Source organism: Apodemus sylvaticus, chromosome 3, assembly GCF_947179515.1.
Source record: "Apodemus sylvaticus chromosome 3, mApoSyl1.1, whole genome shotgun sequence".
NCBI lineage: Eukaryota > Metazoa > Chordata > Mammalia > Rodentia > Muridae > Apodemus > Apodemus sylvaticus.
Genome location: NC_067474.1, coordinates 121,865,178 through 121,881,396, shown reverse-complemented (window position 1 = coordinate 121,881,396; position 16,219 = coordinate 121,865,178). Strand labels below are relative to the sequence as shown.

Genomic DNA, 16,219 nt, shown 5'->3' with positions numbered 1-16,219 from the left:
TGTTTTATGTATGGTTGGTCCTGTGGTTCTCCCCATGAGGTACTGAGGAGGCTATCACCCAGGTCCCAACTGGAACAGGACCTCTATGCTGGTGTGCTGACGTCAGCAGCTGACACCTGGGAGAACGTGTGGTGAACGCAGGGTCAGAACACAGGGCAGATGTGGTCCAAGATTACACACCTGATTGTAGCCAAGAGAACACATACTCTAATCTCAGTCCCTTGAGTGCAGGTCCTATCCTGTACCACTTCAGTTTCCCCATTCCTAAGATGGAATAGGTACTTTAAAAAAAGATAGTTTTATTTATTTAATGTATGTTAAATAAATGTTCAACCTTCAGACACACCAGAAGAGGGCATCAGATCCTATAACAGATGGTTGTGAGCCACCATGTGGTTGCTGGGATTTGAACTCAGGACATCAGGAAGAACAGTCAGTGCCCTTAACTGCTGAGCTGTCTCTCACTTCCACCCTCCACCCCTCCAATAGGGAATAGCAGTGCCATCCCCTGCTTCAGAGAGCAGAGTGGACTCGTGGGGTGACAGTGGTGGTTAATGAGCAGCTGAATGCAGGGACACAGCCCTGGGCGAAGGCCCTCAAGCCTGCTGTGAGTCTCGAGTCTTGGAGTCGGTGGAGGGAAGTCTCCTCTAGCAGGTGCCCGCTGCCGCCTCAGCACCCTGACGTGGTGTTAATAGCAACTTTGTCTCCAGCTGCATTCTGCCCACGATGACTCTATCCACTCCACCATGCCTCCAAACCGTCCAGTTCTGAACATTCCTAGCTGCTAATTCCTAGCTCGCCCCATCAACGAGAGCTACAGATCACAAACTAGCAAATAAGATTCTCTTAGATCAGGCTGTGCTGCTCATACTAAACACATAGCACCAGAGTGAGGATGGGATGTGTAGTCCAGGGTCACTCCCCTGAACCCCGACCCTGTCCCATCCTCCATTGCCATCCTGCCCCCATCCCCCGCCGCCACTGCCAGGCACAGTCAAGAAAGGCTTTCACCTGTGCATTTAGGGCAAAGGTCTAGAAGGAAGCAGGTGACATGGGTCAGGTCAGACCAGATCCTCACTAGTGATATTCTCCAGCAATGGGACTACGTGACCTCCCTAATGCCCCTCAGCAGCAGCTGGTACTAGGCCAGGTCTCTGCCCCTGTCACCTCCTCACCTGTGGAGCCCCTTATTATTACCGGTGGGGTGTCAGAAACAGCCTGTGCAAGCTCAGAGCTCAGAGCACAGTCAGGATGCAGGATCCCCGTCCACGCTGGACCACTGTGGGGGGCTGTTGTCACTCTGCCTGCTTCCTGCTGTCCTCTCGGGCCACTGAGAGTCTCTTAATGCCAAGTCCACCTAGGGCCTGGCCCCCAGTTCACCCCTTATACACTCTGGGCTGGGAAAGGCTTCTCTGCTTAGCCACCCCAAAGTTCCAGCTCTGAACACTTATGCCCCGCCCCTTACTCTTTGCGCAGTCAGACCCCTGGGCCCTGGCACTTCCTGTCCTTCATAAGTTATGGTCCCGCCTCCTCTACTCTCCAGTCACGCCCCCTGCCACCCCACCCCACCCCCCAAGCTCCCAGAGGTTACCCTAGGCAGTAAAGGAGTCTGGAGAGGCCTTGTCTCCAACCCTGGTGGTGACTTAGGCTGAGCCTGTATCAGACCCTCTGCAGTTCCTAAGAGGTTTCCCCTGTGAGGTGTTTACCACAGGGCGCAGAGTCAGTGAGTGACTGGCGGGAACAGGTTCTGTCTTGGCAGCAGCCAAAGGGCAGGTAGGGAGGGCTAGCTGGCCACAAAGGACTTTTCTGCCTCTCTCCACTTCTGTTCATCTGTCTCAGGAAGGGACAGTGACTTGTTCAAGGTCACCAGCCTGACTACGGCACCCTCACCAAGGCAGGGTGCTGTCTCCTGAGCTGTCACGGTGTGGCTGAGGAACCTGTGGAGAAGCCGGGTACCCAAGGCAGCCTTTCCCTCTGCAGCCCTGCGTGGGACCAGGCTGTTCCCTGTCCCCACCCTTCCTGAGCTTGATGGCAGACCACCCACCCACACTTGGACTCATCTTGATTTACCACCTAGTGCCCAGGAGTCAGGGACCTTAGTGACTCAGGTCTGTCCATACCTTGTCCAGGATTCCTGCCAGTGTGTGTTGCTTGGTGACCCTTGCCCCTGACACTGTCCACCTTTAATCAGGTTTTTTAGAAACAGAGTGTGATTTGCCCTCCCCTCTAACTCTACAGAGGCTCCTGTTGGCTTTGGGAAAATGTCACTCCTAAGATTTCCTGGGCGTATGTCCATTGCTGGCTTCCCTCAGCTGTAGCCCTTACAAATTAGCTCCCCCCCTCCAAATACCATCTGGGGTCTTCCCTGTTCCAGACCCAGGGGATACAGAAGTGAATGAAACATGGCCACCCTCCACCCCAGCTTCTGTAATTTGGGTTCTAGTTGGAGAGACAGACAAGAGACAAAGGAGATAATTTGTACAGTATGATAGGTGGTGATTAGTGCTGCAGGATACAGCATATTAGGAAAGCTGAGGAAACGCCTCAGAGAAGGGCTTCTGCAGTCTAGGGAGTGACCAGAGAAGAGCCCACTAAGGTTGAAGACCACAGGCTTGAGTCATGCAGATATCTGGAGGAAGGTCATTCCAGGCAGGAGGAACGGCAGATGCAAAGGCCCTGGGTTGTGTGTGCATTCCAGGAACAGCACAGAGCCAGAGTGACCTCGGATAACAGGGTTTGGGGGGGGGGCAGGGAGGATCTGGAAGATGGCTGACACAGGCGGTGTGTACCGTGGGCTGGCTGGAGTGAGCAGATCCATCTCCGTCGCTGCTGCTGGAGAAGATGCAGCTGAGCTCTCTGTCCTTGAAGCTATGCTGGCCAGCGAGTCTCAGCCCTCAGAGCGCCCTGCGTGGGTGGCCGGGGCCTAAGCAGAGGCAGGTTTCCAGAACCTGGTTGGGACCTTGGCTCTGTCACCCACAGCCTCCTCCTCTAAGCTCCAGCCTTGCCTTTCCAGGTTTCAGCCCTGCTTGGGCCTGGTGTGTTCTTTCTAGGCTCGAGCAGCCTGTTGGACAACTTACTCCTGGGACCGCAGTTTCTTCAGGCACGTTCAACTCTGAGTTGCAATACAACACTGTCATTCACCAAGTTCACACCGAGAATGGGACAACTGAGTTTTAAAAAGAAGCGTGGAAAAAGTCTCGTGTTTTAAATAAATTTACAATTTGGTTTTAGGCTGCATTCCAAGTTATTGGCCACAGATTGGGCACTTGCCTTCGAAAAGACAGCCTCTAACTCGCCCTCTGCTGGAAGACCACAAACCACCGATTCCCCGAGCGCTCCTGTGGTTCCTCTTGATGCAAGGAAGGTCAGGACCAGAGCAGACTCAGCTGGGAGAGCTGGAACTGCCTCTGGCAGAATCCCAACCCACTGAATTCTTATTGCCCTTTTCATTAACATTGTTACAAAATCTTTGAGAATTTCCCATGGTGCATCCTGATCTTACCAACAACTCCTCTCGTATCAGCCACACGTGACCTCCTCTTTCCCTGGGCCAAGCTCTTATTCCTTCTTCCCTTTTCCTTTCCCCATAGGGCCCAGCCCTCAGCTCCCCTACTGGGAGTCAGGGAGTGGGGCTATCCCAAGCGTGGTTGATCCACCAGGGATCACATCACCCAAGAAAACAGACTCACCCTGCGCCCAGCCGCCACCAGTTCCCTGACCAGAGGCCAGACCCAGGCCCACCCTCCCTGCTCCATGCAGGGAGCCTGCCTGGCCAGAGCCCTTGCAGGTCCTAAGAGTGCTGTCACAATTGCTACCAGCTCATATGTGCAACTGCCCAGCCTTGTCCAGAAAACCTTGTGCCCCTCCCGCCCCTCATCATGTCATCTACCACTTTCGGATTCCACAATCCCCTTGCCCATCCCTGTGTGAAGATCCCTGAGCCCTGGGGGGAGGGTTGGGAAAAACACAATGCACCCAGGGCCCAGTGCCTCACCAGCCCAGGGTCCACTGCAAAGAGAAATCCCTCCAATGAGGCCGAGAGACATCCATCTATGGGTACGACAACATGCCACTAGGAATTGCCTTGGTGCCATGTCTGCCCAGGAGAACAACAGCTTTGGGCATTTAATTCTTTAAAAAAAATATTTTGTTAGTCCTTTGGGAATTTCATACAATGTATTTTGAATATATTGACCCTCCCTTGCCCAGCTCCTCCCATAAAGCTATCTCTGCCCTTCCATCCCTTCCCACCTAACCTTGAGAATGTTTCCCCTCCCTTGCCTGGGGGGGGGGTCTAGTTTGTGTTGCCCCAGCTCATCCTGACCTGGTGGCCATTTAACTCCTAACACGACTCCAGCGGAGATCACTCATTTAAGCCAGCACGAACTCATCTCAGACGTTCTTATTCATGTGACTACCGTCGCTTTGGGAGAAGGTACTTTGAGAAACGGGGCAAAGAGAAGACTTGGTTATGGCAAAGAAAGAAAAAAATTAGCAGAGAGGAGAACACCCAGCCCTCTCCATAATGGCCAAAGGCTAGAGCCGTTTGCTTGAACTCTGAAGCAGTTGGGAAGATCTTTTTTTTTAAATAAAGATGTATTTATTTAATGGAAGTACACTGTAGCTGTCTTTAGACAGTCCAGAAGAGGATGTCAGATCTCATTACAGATGGTTGTGAGCCACCATGTGGTTGCTGGGATTTGAACTCAGGACCTCTGGAAGAGCAGTCAGTGCTCTTAACCACTGAGCCATCTCTCCAGCACCCCCCCCCCCCACCTCCCGGGAAGATCTTGACTAATCTGTCACTTCCCAGGCTCAGTTTCCTTATCTGGGAAGTGGGCATGGTCTGGGTGCACAGAGGCAGCACCTGGAGGATGTGACAGCACTGTGCCAGACATGCAAGGCCACCAGGGGGCAGAAGAAGCTTCTGTGGATGTGGCAGAGGTCCATCCCCTTCGATGCTCACACTGGCTCTCAGGAGTGTATCTAGGTGGCCCTGGGCCTGGTTCTTGTTTTAGGATGGGTACCAGCTAGGTACGCATGGTGTCTCTTCTCCTGTCTCCAAGCCTCTTTAGGATGATTCTAATTGCTCCCTTAAGTCCCTTGCTAGTCACAATTTCAAATGACTTGCCCTCTACTGTGCCGCTGTACCTAAGGGCCGCTTTGCAATCCACACCTAAGCTCCTCCCCCGGGGGGGGGGTGAGACTGGAAGTGACCAGAGCCTTGGCACCTGGGCAGTTTTTTCAGAGAGGTGCCATTCACTTGGGAGCTCTCCCGCTGCCATGCTCTGAGTACCTGTGGTGGTTCTGGGTTTCTGCTGTGGCAGCAGAGGAAGCAAATCTGACTTTCCTCATCAGTTACCTCAGAACTAAAAGCCCTTCCCTATAACACTCATTCTTATGATAAAGACGGCTTTCCAGGTTGGGGACCAGGAACAGGTGAAGTAGATGTCAGTCAGTCAGTCAGTCAGTCAGTCAGTCAGTCAGTCAATCAGTCTGTCAGTCTGCAAGGCACCAGTTCACTTCAGGCTCCATGACACAAGGGCTGGACTGTATGTGACATACAATGGTGATATGGGAGAGAAGGCTTAGAGGCTGCTCTGGTTCTGGCTATGTCTCCTCCTCCCCACCCCCTTGTAGACACAGACAGCTGGCGAGCATACACGACATATCTGCAGACGCAGATCCAGGACCATCATGGGCATGGCCTGCCCCTGTGGCCTGCCCCTGTTCTCATCTATGCTGTGGTTGACTGTGGTCATGCTACTGGGATATGCAGCCTCTCGGCTCTGTGTTAATACCACAGTTATTACCTGTGACTTTGGGCAGGCTCCCTGTCTATGTGTGTGTCCTCATTTGTGAAATGGAGCACCCCCCACCCCCACCCGTCTCCTTCGTTGAGCCGATTGGAGACATATCTAGGAGGGTGACCATTAAGTAGGTGCAGACTTTTCTGTTGAGCTTAAATGATCAGGTGTCCTTGAAAAGGTGCCTAAGCTGTCAGCCTGTGGGTCCTGGAAGCCACCATGGCCCCACCCAGAGTTGGGAGGTGCAAAGTGCGTCTGGGCTCAGTTCCACAGTAGGCAAATGAGGTGATGTCAAAGCCATGGCTGGTCCGGCCCCTGTGACCTCCCCCAGCCTCCCCTGCCTCTGCCCCATGTTCAGATTCACAAGCTCCAAAGCGGGCCCAGAGCAGAGGAGAGTGGCAGGAAGAAAGGTGGATGGCTGGGACCTTGGGCCCACTGAAGCGTGTCGCATGCCCCGCCTGGCCCCCGGCTGAGAGCTGGACCTGCGGGGACCGTTCGAGGCTCTGTGCATTACCTTGGTTCTCAGCCACCTAGTGTGGCGTCCCTCCTTGGGAGCCAGCTGGACGTCTGAGTAGGATTGTGGGCAGCCCTCTGCTGAGGTGCCAATCAGCTGCCAGGGCTGGTTAGCCACCATGGCTGATGAGAAGACCTTCCGAATCGGTTTCATCGTGCTGGGCCTTTTCCTGCTCTCCCTGGGCACCTTCCTTATGAGCCACGATCGACCCCAGGTCTACGGTACCTTCTATGCCATGGGCAGCATCATGGTGATTGGGGGTGTCCTCTGGAGCATGTGCCAATGCTATCCTAAGGTAGGGGGGCTGCGGGGCGGAAGGACAGGCGGCTCCCATTGTCTCTGATACCAGCCCCTGGCCTCCGGCTGCTGGGCTCTTTCTATCTGGACTCCCTATATCCTCTCTGCGCTGGGGAATATCCTTTTGCTTATCTACCCATCTCTCATTGCGGCTGATCAGAAGCCCCGGTGTCTGGACCGGGAGTGAGCCATCACAGGGACACAATGGTATCCATGCCCTGTCCCTGATTGATCAGAGTTGGCCAGCATTTGCTATCTGCCAAGCTGGAATCCACAGCTCACCTGACCATGTCCCAAGGGCTCTGCGTTTTCTGCAGTTCCCCGTCATCCTGCAGACCCTGAAGCAGAAGCACAGATCTTGGGTTGGAGTCTGCTTTAAAAGCAGCGGGAGCCCCGGGTGCTCAACAGGACTCCAGCTGCTGAGGGCTCTGCTGTGCCGGGACTTTCTGAGACACAGTGCTTTCATTTGTAAAATATCACACACACACCTGTCTCAGCTCTACATAGCCCTGACAGACACACACACACACACACACACACACACATACACACCTGTCTCAGCTCTACATAGCCCCGATACACACACACACATACACACACACACACATACACACACACACACCCGTCTGAGCTCTGCATAGCCCTGTGGTAGCCCGTGTATGATATGTGGAAGATGGGGAAGGGCATATTAGCCACTGTAGTGTTGTGTTTAGTTAAACAACTGCTGTTAATGTTCTTGATCCTTGCACAGCCCTGAGGAGTGAACATTTCAGGTGCTGTAGAACTTCAGTGCTCAGAGAGATGGAGTGACTGTCACAATGTCACATAGCTAGTTAGAGACAGACTCGGGAATATAGAGAGGACACTAGGGGTCTGACTTGCGTTCTGCCTCTAAGTGTCTGGGAGCCTGAGCGACCTCTGCCTCCTTGACTGTACAATGTGGGTCAGAAGGATGGTGTGGGAAAGGGGGCACTGAACCCTGATACTAACAGCCCTATCCTCCTAGCCTCCTCCGCACCTCCCTCTTTTGGGGGTGTGAGTACCCAGAAGGAGTTCTAAGAATTGGGGCCAGGTCCCAGACTCTCCCAGTCCCGCTGCCTCTGTAGCCAGCCCTGGGCTGTCATGTCACTTATATCTGGAGCTTGGGCAGTCGGAACTGGTTTGGAGCCATTTATAAAGCAGTTTACAGTCAACTCTCCTCTATGTGCTCAATGTCCTGAGCAGAGGTCACTGGGAGAAGAGGGCCTTGGGGCCAGAGCCACCACATCCCCACCCAGGGAGGGTGGGCGTGTTGAAAAGGCACCCTAGGGGCGTCCTTCCTAGGGACAGCTGGCAGGGGGCAGCGGGAGGGGGGCTGAGTAACAGCAGGGGGCTGGGGGTAGGGAGAGGGGCGGGAGGGGGGCTGAGTAACAGCAGGGGGCTGGGGGTAGGGGGAGGGGTGAGCATTAATGAGTGGCTGTTGAAGGCTCACGCACTGTGTGCCGAGACGGTATGGCGGTGGAAACACACACCTCCTAGTGTCCCTCAGACACCAATTCAAGTCCCTGCTTTCTGTGCCAAGTCTGTGACCTTGGCAGAGCCGCGCCCCCCCATGCAGGGCATGGTTAAAGGGAAGAAAGAAAAGGGTGCTGTGGGGGTGGGAGGGGTGCTGGCTCCGCGCCTGCGTGGAGCAGGAGGGAGAAAGGGCTCCTACGCCTCATGGAGGCTGCCCCACTAGGGATTGAACACAAACATGGTTAGATCTGGTGCTCACCTGGGCCTCAGGCATCGGTCAAGAAGGAGAACTGAGCCAGGGAAAATCTAGTGTGGGGAGCTCCTGAAGATGCTGAGCCTGAACCTTGAACTGGGAAGAGGGGAGTGAGGGAAAAGGTGTGGAGTGGCCGGGGGAGCAGAGCCTTGGCCCTGCATCCTCTGGTCCTTACACTGCTCTGCTGGAGCCCCTGTCCTCTTTGTGGGCCTCCCTCTCTACTCTTCCTGCCTCTTGGGTCCTTCCTGCCTCCCAGTGCCCAGCCTGAACTGAGATCCCACGGGTACCCGCTGCAGAAAGCTCCTCTGGAATGCCCATGGCTGTGAAGAAGGGTTGAAATCTTTAGTCTGAGGTTCTGAGGGTTTCCAGGTCTGATCCCTCCCTCTGATCATCAATTTTGCGAGTCCTTCCTCTTTCTTTAGAAATCTGTGCTCTAGAATGCTGCTTCCCCTCTGTCTCCTCCATGCTTCCCATGTTCGTGACTGTGGTGGTGGTGATGGCAACGATGATCGTGACAATGAAAATGGCGGTTGAGGTGATGGTAATGGTGGTGATAGTGATGGTGATGATGGTGGTGGTGGTGATGATGGTGGTGGTGGTGATGATGATGGTGGTGGTGATGATGGTGGTGATGGTGATAGTAACAGTTGTGTGGTGGTGATGATGATGGTGGTAGTGATGATGATGGTGAGGACTGTAATGTTTGTGATAGTATGATGGTGGTGGTGATGATGCTATCTGGGTCATGATCCAGCTGGCCACAGAGCATCCTTTGTACGGATGTAAGATGCGTAGACTCCTGCGAGGGAGTGAGTGGTGACCCCACGCAGGAATGTGCGCGGTCAAAGCTCCGTTACCCGTCACTCCCATCTTTCCATCCTCATGAAGCTTTGCTGGTGCACAGAGCATCCCTCCCCCCCTGTACTCTGCGGGAGGAGGCAGAGAATGGTGCTTCTGAGTGCTGTTTCACCAGAGGCTCACCAGATGTTGCACGAAAAGTGTTCAGACTTGTGAGCTCAGCGGCTTGCACTTCAGTGGGACCGGGTTGTGATTTTCTGAGAAGCAGAGTGTCCAGGTAGCGTGCTGCGAGAGCCCTCTGTGGTACTCCCTGCTCTCTTGGGACAGAGACCACTAAAAGCTCCATAAGACATAAAAGCACAGCATACACTGTGGGTAAGCGCACAGTCTGAAGCATTGGACACATTCGCAATGCACTGTGGGTAAGCACACAGTCTGAAGCATTGGACACATTCGCAATGCACTGTGGGTAAGCACACAGTCTGAAGCACTGGACACACTCACAATGCACTGTGGGTAAGCACACAGTCTGAAGCATTGGACACACTTGCAATGCACTGTGGGTAAGCACGCAGTCTGAGTCATTGGACACATTTTCAATGCACTGTGGGTAAGCACACAGTCTGAAGCATTGGACACATTCGCAATGCACTGTGGGTAAGCACACAGTCTGAAGCATTGGACACACTCGCAATGCACTGTAGTAAGCACGCAGTCTGAAACACTGGACACATTAGCAATGCGGTCAGCCCATCTCCAGAACTCTTTCCAAACTGGGAAATAAAAGATTTAGACCCACCATGCAATAGTACCACCCCATTTCTATTCTTTTTAGTCTTGGGAAGCCAACAGCCTACTCTCTACCTCTTTGATTTTCACAACTTGGTGCACCAGGGAAGTGGAATCTTTTTTTTTCTTTTTTCTTTTTTTCTTTTTTTTTCTTTTTTTGGTTTTTCTGAGACAGGGTTTCTCTGTGTAGCCCTGGCTGTCCTGGAACTCACTCTGTAGACCAGGCTGGCCTCGAATTCAGAAATTCGCCTGCCTCTGCCTCCCAAGAGCTGGGATCAAAGGTGTGCGCCACCATCACTCAGCGGGAAGTGGAATCTTACCTGTTTATCTCTGCCCCATGCCGACCTGGCATATTTCACTCAGTACCATGCCTTCAAAGCTTACCCTTGCTGTAGCTTGCGTCGGGACTTCTTTCCAAAGGCTGACTGCACGGTGTTGCCTATGTTCCTTGTGTTATATTATCTATCACCCGTCTCCTGGTGGTGATTCACAGTGTTTCTCTGAGCATGGTGTCTCTTGGAAGTTTCTTTCATTAACCCTTAGAGTTCAAGAAGGCTCTGGAAGGAGGGATGGCTCCTAGGACCCACAGCAAGGGCCTGTCTCCAGAATGCTCTAGGACCACCTCACCCGACTCCCTCCTTCACGGCTGGCCTTCCCACGCCTCAGCAGCCACCCCTGTAGCACTCCTGTAGCTGCTTGATCCAGAAGGTTCAGGGATGGTGTTTTGTGGGTACACTCGCAGCCATCTGTATCTCCGCCTCCCCATCACAGGCGAGCCCTGTGAAACGCAGGTCAGTGACTGGCTTTCCACTCACTCCTGAGGTGCAGATGGAGTACCCTCTGTAGAGACCCCAGGGCAGGGCATCTCTGCTACACACACTGCCCCCAGTGCCCAGCATGGTGTCTGCACAGGGACTGTCCAGTGAAGGGAGGACATTGTGGACAGGAGCCTGGAGGTCTGCGTACCCACTGGAGCTGTTATAACAGGAACTCCGGCAGCAAGCAGAGGCCCTTCCTGCTCCTCCTTCTCCCGTACAACGTGCAAAGAAGGTTGCAGAGGCCCTGGGCCCAGCAGCCAGCTGTGCCCAGCTAGACAGCTAGCTGCAGAGATCATGTCCTCTCCTCTTACAGATCACCTTTGTGCCTGCAGACTCTGAGTTCCAGGGTATCTTGTCCCCAAAGGCCCTGAGCCTGCTGGAGACCGGGCTTTCAGAGGCCAAGAGGTAAGTGCGGTCGGAATGGCTCTCAGTCCAGCCTCCTGTCAAAAGTGTGGCAGAGGGGTGCAAGGAAGAAGTAAGGAGAGGGAGGACCAGCATGCCTGGGTTGGGTGCTGTGTCTCTGTCTTGTTCTGTCCAGTTCCCTCTTTGCCTTGAGTTTCCCGAGAACACACTCTTTGAAATCATTAGTAGTTTCAAACTCTCAGTTTTGTGTCTTAACACGGCCATTCCTGTTTTGCGCATGTAGAAATGGAGGTTCAGAGAAGCACAAATCTCAGATCTCACTGCGAGTCAGTGAAGGAGGCAGGTGGGAATCCCAGCCTGATGTGGCCCTGGGCTGTTCCCCCCCCCCCCCCCAGAGGTGCCAAGCCCTGGTTTTAGCTTGGAGCACAGCTGAGAACCCTTTGGTTTTGGCTAATTCCCTCAGCCATGACTCCCACGCTCCAAAGGCCAGGCTACAGGCTCTGCAGCTAGGGGGCGCTGAGAGCCACTCTGCTTCCTTTGGGTAGTTTGTAACACTGGCATTTTCCACTCCTGATACACAGAGGAAAGTGTGCCAGTGGGAAACAGTGGCCACCCCAAACACTATCGCAGGGACCATAACTAGCTCAGGCTACCTGGGGTTCCTTCCTTTATCTTGTCACGTCCCAGTCATGTGACCTTGAATAAGGGCCTAATCTCTGAAGCAAATGATCACTAGGGTCCTGGTCCACCAAGCAGGCAGGGTCTGCGTCTCTCTATGTACAAGGCAGGTTATGTATATGCCTCAGTTTCCTCACAACACCTCCTGGAGTTGCAGGGCGTGTAGAGGCAGTCAGTCCCCAGCCTCAGGCAGGGAGCATGTATTGGCTGTGGCTTGCTCCACAGCTCGCTCTGTGGCTCTACTCTGCATCAGAGCTGTGAACCCACAACAGTGATTCTTGAGGAGTGGCCTAGCAAGCCTTCATGTGGGGTCCTCTCCGTCTTGCCGTCATGGACTGTGGATACCTTTGGGGACATTATGTGAAGTTCACTTGGGTCAGACCACTTAAATTTATTCACCTCGTTGGGCCTTAGCATCATCATCTGTGGCACCCCTGACATTGTGAAATCAATGGGCCCATCCCCCCATGGCAGACAGGAGGGTCACGGTGAGGAAACCCATGACTGCCTGCCTGACTTCTCTCCATCTGTCTGTGGGACCCAGCCCCCAACCCCCGTACGTCAGGCTGTGGGAAGAAGCTGCCTATGACCAGAGCCTCCCAGACTTCACTCACATCCAAATGAAGGTCATGGGCTACAGTGAGGACCCCAGGCCGCTGCTGGCCCCCGAGCTGAAGACAGGAGGCAGCAGTGTCAGGGAAGGCCAGCCTCATACTGCTCAGGCCTGGGTGGAGGCTCCGGTGGTCGTCCATAGAGGGCTGGAGGAGACCGAGGAAGAGACCTGTTCTCAGAGCAGGTGAGTGGGCAGCATAGGAGTGGGCTCAGGGGGGTCTCGGCACTGCAAGGGTGGCAAGGACACTTGGGAATGAGGAGCAGGGGTCACAGACAAAGGAAGCTTGGCTGGGGCTTTAATGGACTCGGTGTTAATTGGCTGTAGAAGCCTGGTGGGTTTTAGACTCTCCCGAACAGTTTCTCTCACAAGCAGATCAGCCATTTCCATCCCATGGGGACAATGCTTTAAGTAGCCAGCACATAGTTCTTCTTTTCCCAATGCTTAGGAGCAGCCGGAGGCCAGGAGCCTTAGTGCTTGGATTTAAATACTGGCTGGGCTGCTGACCTGTTCTATAGCCAGCAAGTTCGTCCCTGCCACAGCTCAGTTCCTGGTTATTTTCAAGTCTATCTCTGATCAATCCATCCACATGTTCCGTCATTACTAGACACCAACTCCTCCTCAGGCCTTGACAGCCCTCTTGCTTTCTGGGGATTCTGGTCCAAGGGGGGAGGCACAAAGGAACACAGAGGGACCTGACAGGGTGAGATGGACTGTGAGGGTCCAGAGAAGAATCTCGAATGCCGGCAGTTCGGGATGAGTCTCTTAGCTTCCTTCCCTCCCTCCCTCCCTCCCTCCCTCCCTCCCTCCCTCCCTCCTTTCCTCTCTCCTCTCCTTCCTTCCTTCCTTCCTTCCTTCCTTCCTTCCTTCCTTCCTTCCTTCCTTCCTTCCTTCCTTCCTTCCTTCCTTCCTAACAGCTCTGTTACTTGAGCACCTCTGTGCCAAGCACTGTATGAAGTACTTTGAACATTTTACCTTTTGTAAATCTCAGAAACTATCGCACAGGAGAGGATTCCCACTGCCCTCGATTTCCAGAGGAATAAAAGGAGACTCAGAGATAGGGACTCTCTGCAGCTAGTGACTGAGATCTGAACCCAGACAATGGGACTCATGGCTTACCCTTCACTCATGGTCTTTGTCTCTGCAGCCCTCCAGCGCATCCCCAAGGCTCTGCACCCCTGGCCTCATTCCATGAGGACCTGGACGTGGGCTCCAGCGAAGGCAGCAGTCCTCACCCATCGCCCGACAGTGATGAACCACACCCAGAGGTGCCCTGGGCCAGCAGGGGTCCACTGGATCGCTTCAGTGATTTTGCTCTAATTGATGACACTCCTGCCTCAGAGGACATGGTCCTGGAGGGGCAGAGACAGGAAGCAGCTCTACCCAGCAAGCAGCGATGGTCCCTGAGGATGAAGGGGCAGACTGTCCAGGCAGGGGCAGAAGAACCAGAGCAGGAGGAGGAAGACCTGTACTACGGGCTGCCAGACAGCCCTGGGGACCCCCTCCCCGACAAAGAGCTGGGCTTCGAGCCTGATGTCCAGGGCTGAGATGAAACTGCTTCCTTGGTTTAGCCTGCTGTCTTCATGTGGCCCCTCAAGGGCTCAGCTTTCCAAGTCCCAAACAGGATTGTATAGAGGGTCAAGTGAGGCAGTGAACTGAGGCATCTTGGGAACTTAAAAGAACACACATGGAGTGGAGCAGCAATTCTGCCCCCAGCGAGCCACATGCTTCTGGTTGTAGCTTGTTCTGCTGACCTGCAGGTAGAGTGGGTTTTTCTGAGGTCCTGTGTTACAGCCAGACCTCCCAGAAGCCCTTTTCCATTTCCTAATGCTGGCTTCTGATTGAGTCTCCTGTGGTGCTACCCAGGGCCTCTGAGAGCCCCGTGTCCACTGTGTTTTGGTCCTCTGACGGGTGTTTGCCTCACCCCTCTCAGAGCTGATGCTGTCTCCTGGCTCAATGTCTTCAGTGGTTCCCCCGTGCTGGGATCTATGACTCTCTGTGGCTGACCTCTGCTGACCTGATCTGACCTCTGGATATCTCTCTGGTCCCTCCTGTTCCTACAGTTGCCCCCAGCCCATACCCTTGCCCTTGCTTGAGCTGTGTTCTTCCAGGGCTCCTTGTGCCGAGTGAATTCCCACCCATTTCTGTATGCCTGCCAATGTGACCTTTCTTCTGCTAGTTTTCCTCGCATCCCAACCCAGATGAGAATTTCCCTCTGGGACTTGTGTATCCATTTTTGTGGCTGTTGCTTGTATAGCCCTGGGACAACATCTTGGCTTCATTCACCATAGTTCCTAGGAGACGCTTGGTATGTGCAGATCTCAGTAGATCTGGGTACCTTTGCAGATAGTGTCACCCTCCCCAATCTTGACAAGTATGCACTCTTAGTCTCTGGCACCCACTTTTCAAAATGGCTTCTAGACGGTCATAACAACTGGGCCAAAAGCTCCCAGAAGAACCCAGCAGCTCACAGAGCAGACTTGCAATGGCTTAGGATGGACCAAATCCAGCTGCTGCACTAACTCTACTTGATGCCCTTGGCACTTAGTGAGCATCTGCTATGTGCCAGGCACTCAGCTTGGAAAACAGTCATTGGCCCCCGACGCCGCAAAGGGCTCACGATCTCAGCTCGCTGTCTTGTAAGTTGGGAACACAGCGTGGAGCAGTAGCTGGGTGGCAGCAGAGTCACCCCATCTGCTGTGTTCTCAGCCCAGCATGGAGGGAGCCATAAGGAGCAGGGGGTTGCTACCTTCTCCAGCCAGGCCCACACAACTTACATCTGTTCTGAGATGTCTGAGAGCAGGACGCTGGGAGGTCAAAGGGTCTCAGCCGAGGGAGGGAGACCCCACTGGTGCTCACTGAGAACACCCCACAACGCTTTCTACCTCTTCAGTGAAGATGCTTCCACCAGGCACCTCCTCTCTGCGGATAGGTCACAGACCAGGTGTCCCTCCTCGTGTCCCAGCCAGGTGTGAGGTGACATGTAGCCAGCCACTGCTGGCCAAGGCAGGGACAACTGTGACCCACATCAGACGGAGCAGAGCCAGAGCCAAGGGCTGAAATAAAAAAATTTCGACATTGAAAGGTCACCTTTATTCGCCTGCAAATTCTTTTTCTGTGAAACTGCCCATTCCCCTCCAGGCAGAATAAAATGAGACTTCACGGCTGGCTGCCTCCGAGGGTTCTTTGTGAAGGGAGCAGGAGATATGGCAGTGTGGCCGTGTGGGATAGCTCTGTGTGTGTGTTTAGGGGGCGGGGATGGCACCCCATGCCCAGAATCATAGCTGCAGAGGCCTCTAGCTGCCAGCCACCGGGCAGGGGAAGTTAGCTCTGCCTTTCCTACAGATGGGGCGGGGGCGGGGCGGGGCAGGGCGGGAGTGGTGGCGGGGGCGGGGCGAGGGACCTGCATTTGGCTTCCCTACCTACTTTGAAGCGAGACCCTGCTCCCGAGCTGCCTGGGATGAGCTCACTCACACTAATGTTTTAGCTGAGGAGTATAACCACGAAATCAAAGCCAGCTTGTGGCATGGGTAGGGGACAACCCCAGGGTACCAAGCTTGGCAATAAAGGATACCCCGGGGGATCGGGGCTTGTGTCAGGTGGGGGACGAGGGCGCAAGTGTTGCTCCAGATCAGGCAGCGTCAAGAAGCAGGCTGCTGTCTATGATCCTGTGACCTGCGACTCTGGAAGGGGAAGAGCCTGGACCAAGCCACACTAATGCCAGGGCATCAGTGGTCGTGCGGAGGCGACTGGGGGCGGGGCGGGCAGCGGTGTGGCGTTTGCTCCTCTCGTGGCTTA

At 54.2% G+C, this 16,219-nt stretch overlaps 1 protein-coding gene across 1 annotated transcript; it reads left to right on the top strand.

Annotated features, from left to right (window-relative positions):
- The first annotated feature begins 6,439 nt into the window (after positions 1 to 6,439).
- Bsnd (barttin CLCNK type accessory subunit beta) lies at positions 6,440 to 13,968 on the top strand. Its single transcript, XM_052175603.1, has 4 exons — positions 6,440 to 6,616; positions 11,084 to 11,175; positions 12,356 to 12,607; positions 13,569 to 13,968. Exons 1-4 carry the CDS (start codon positions 6,440 to 6,442, stop codon positions 13,966 to 13,968), a joined length of 921 nt encoding a protein of 306 aa, XP_052031563.1.
- The last annotated feature ends 2,251 nt before the right edge of the window (positions 13,969 to 16,219 follow it).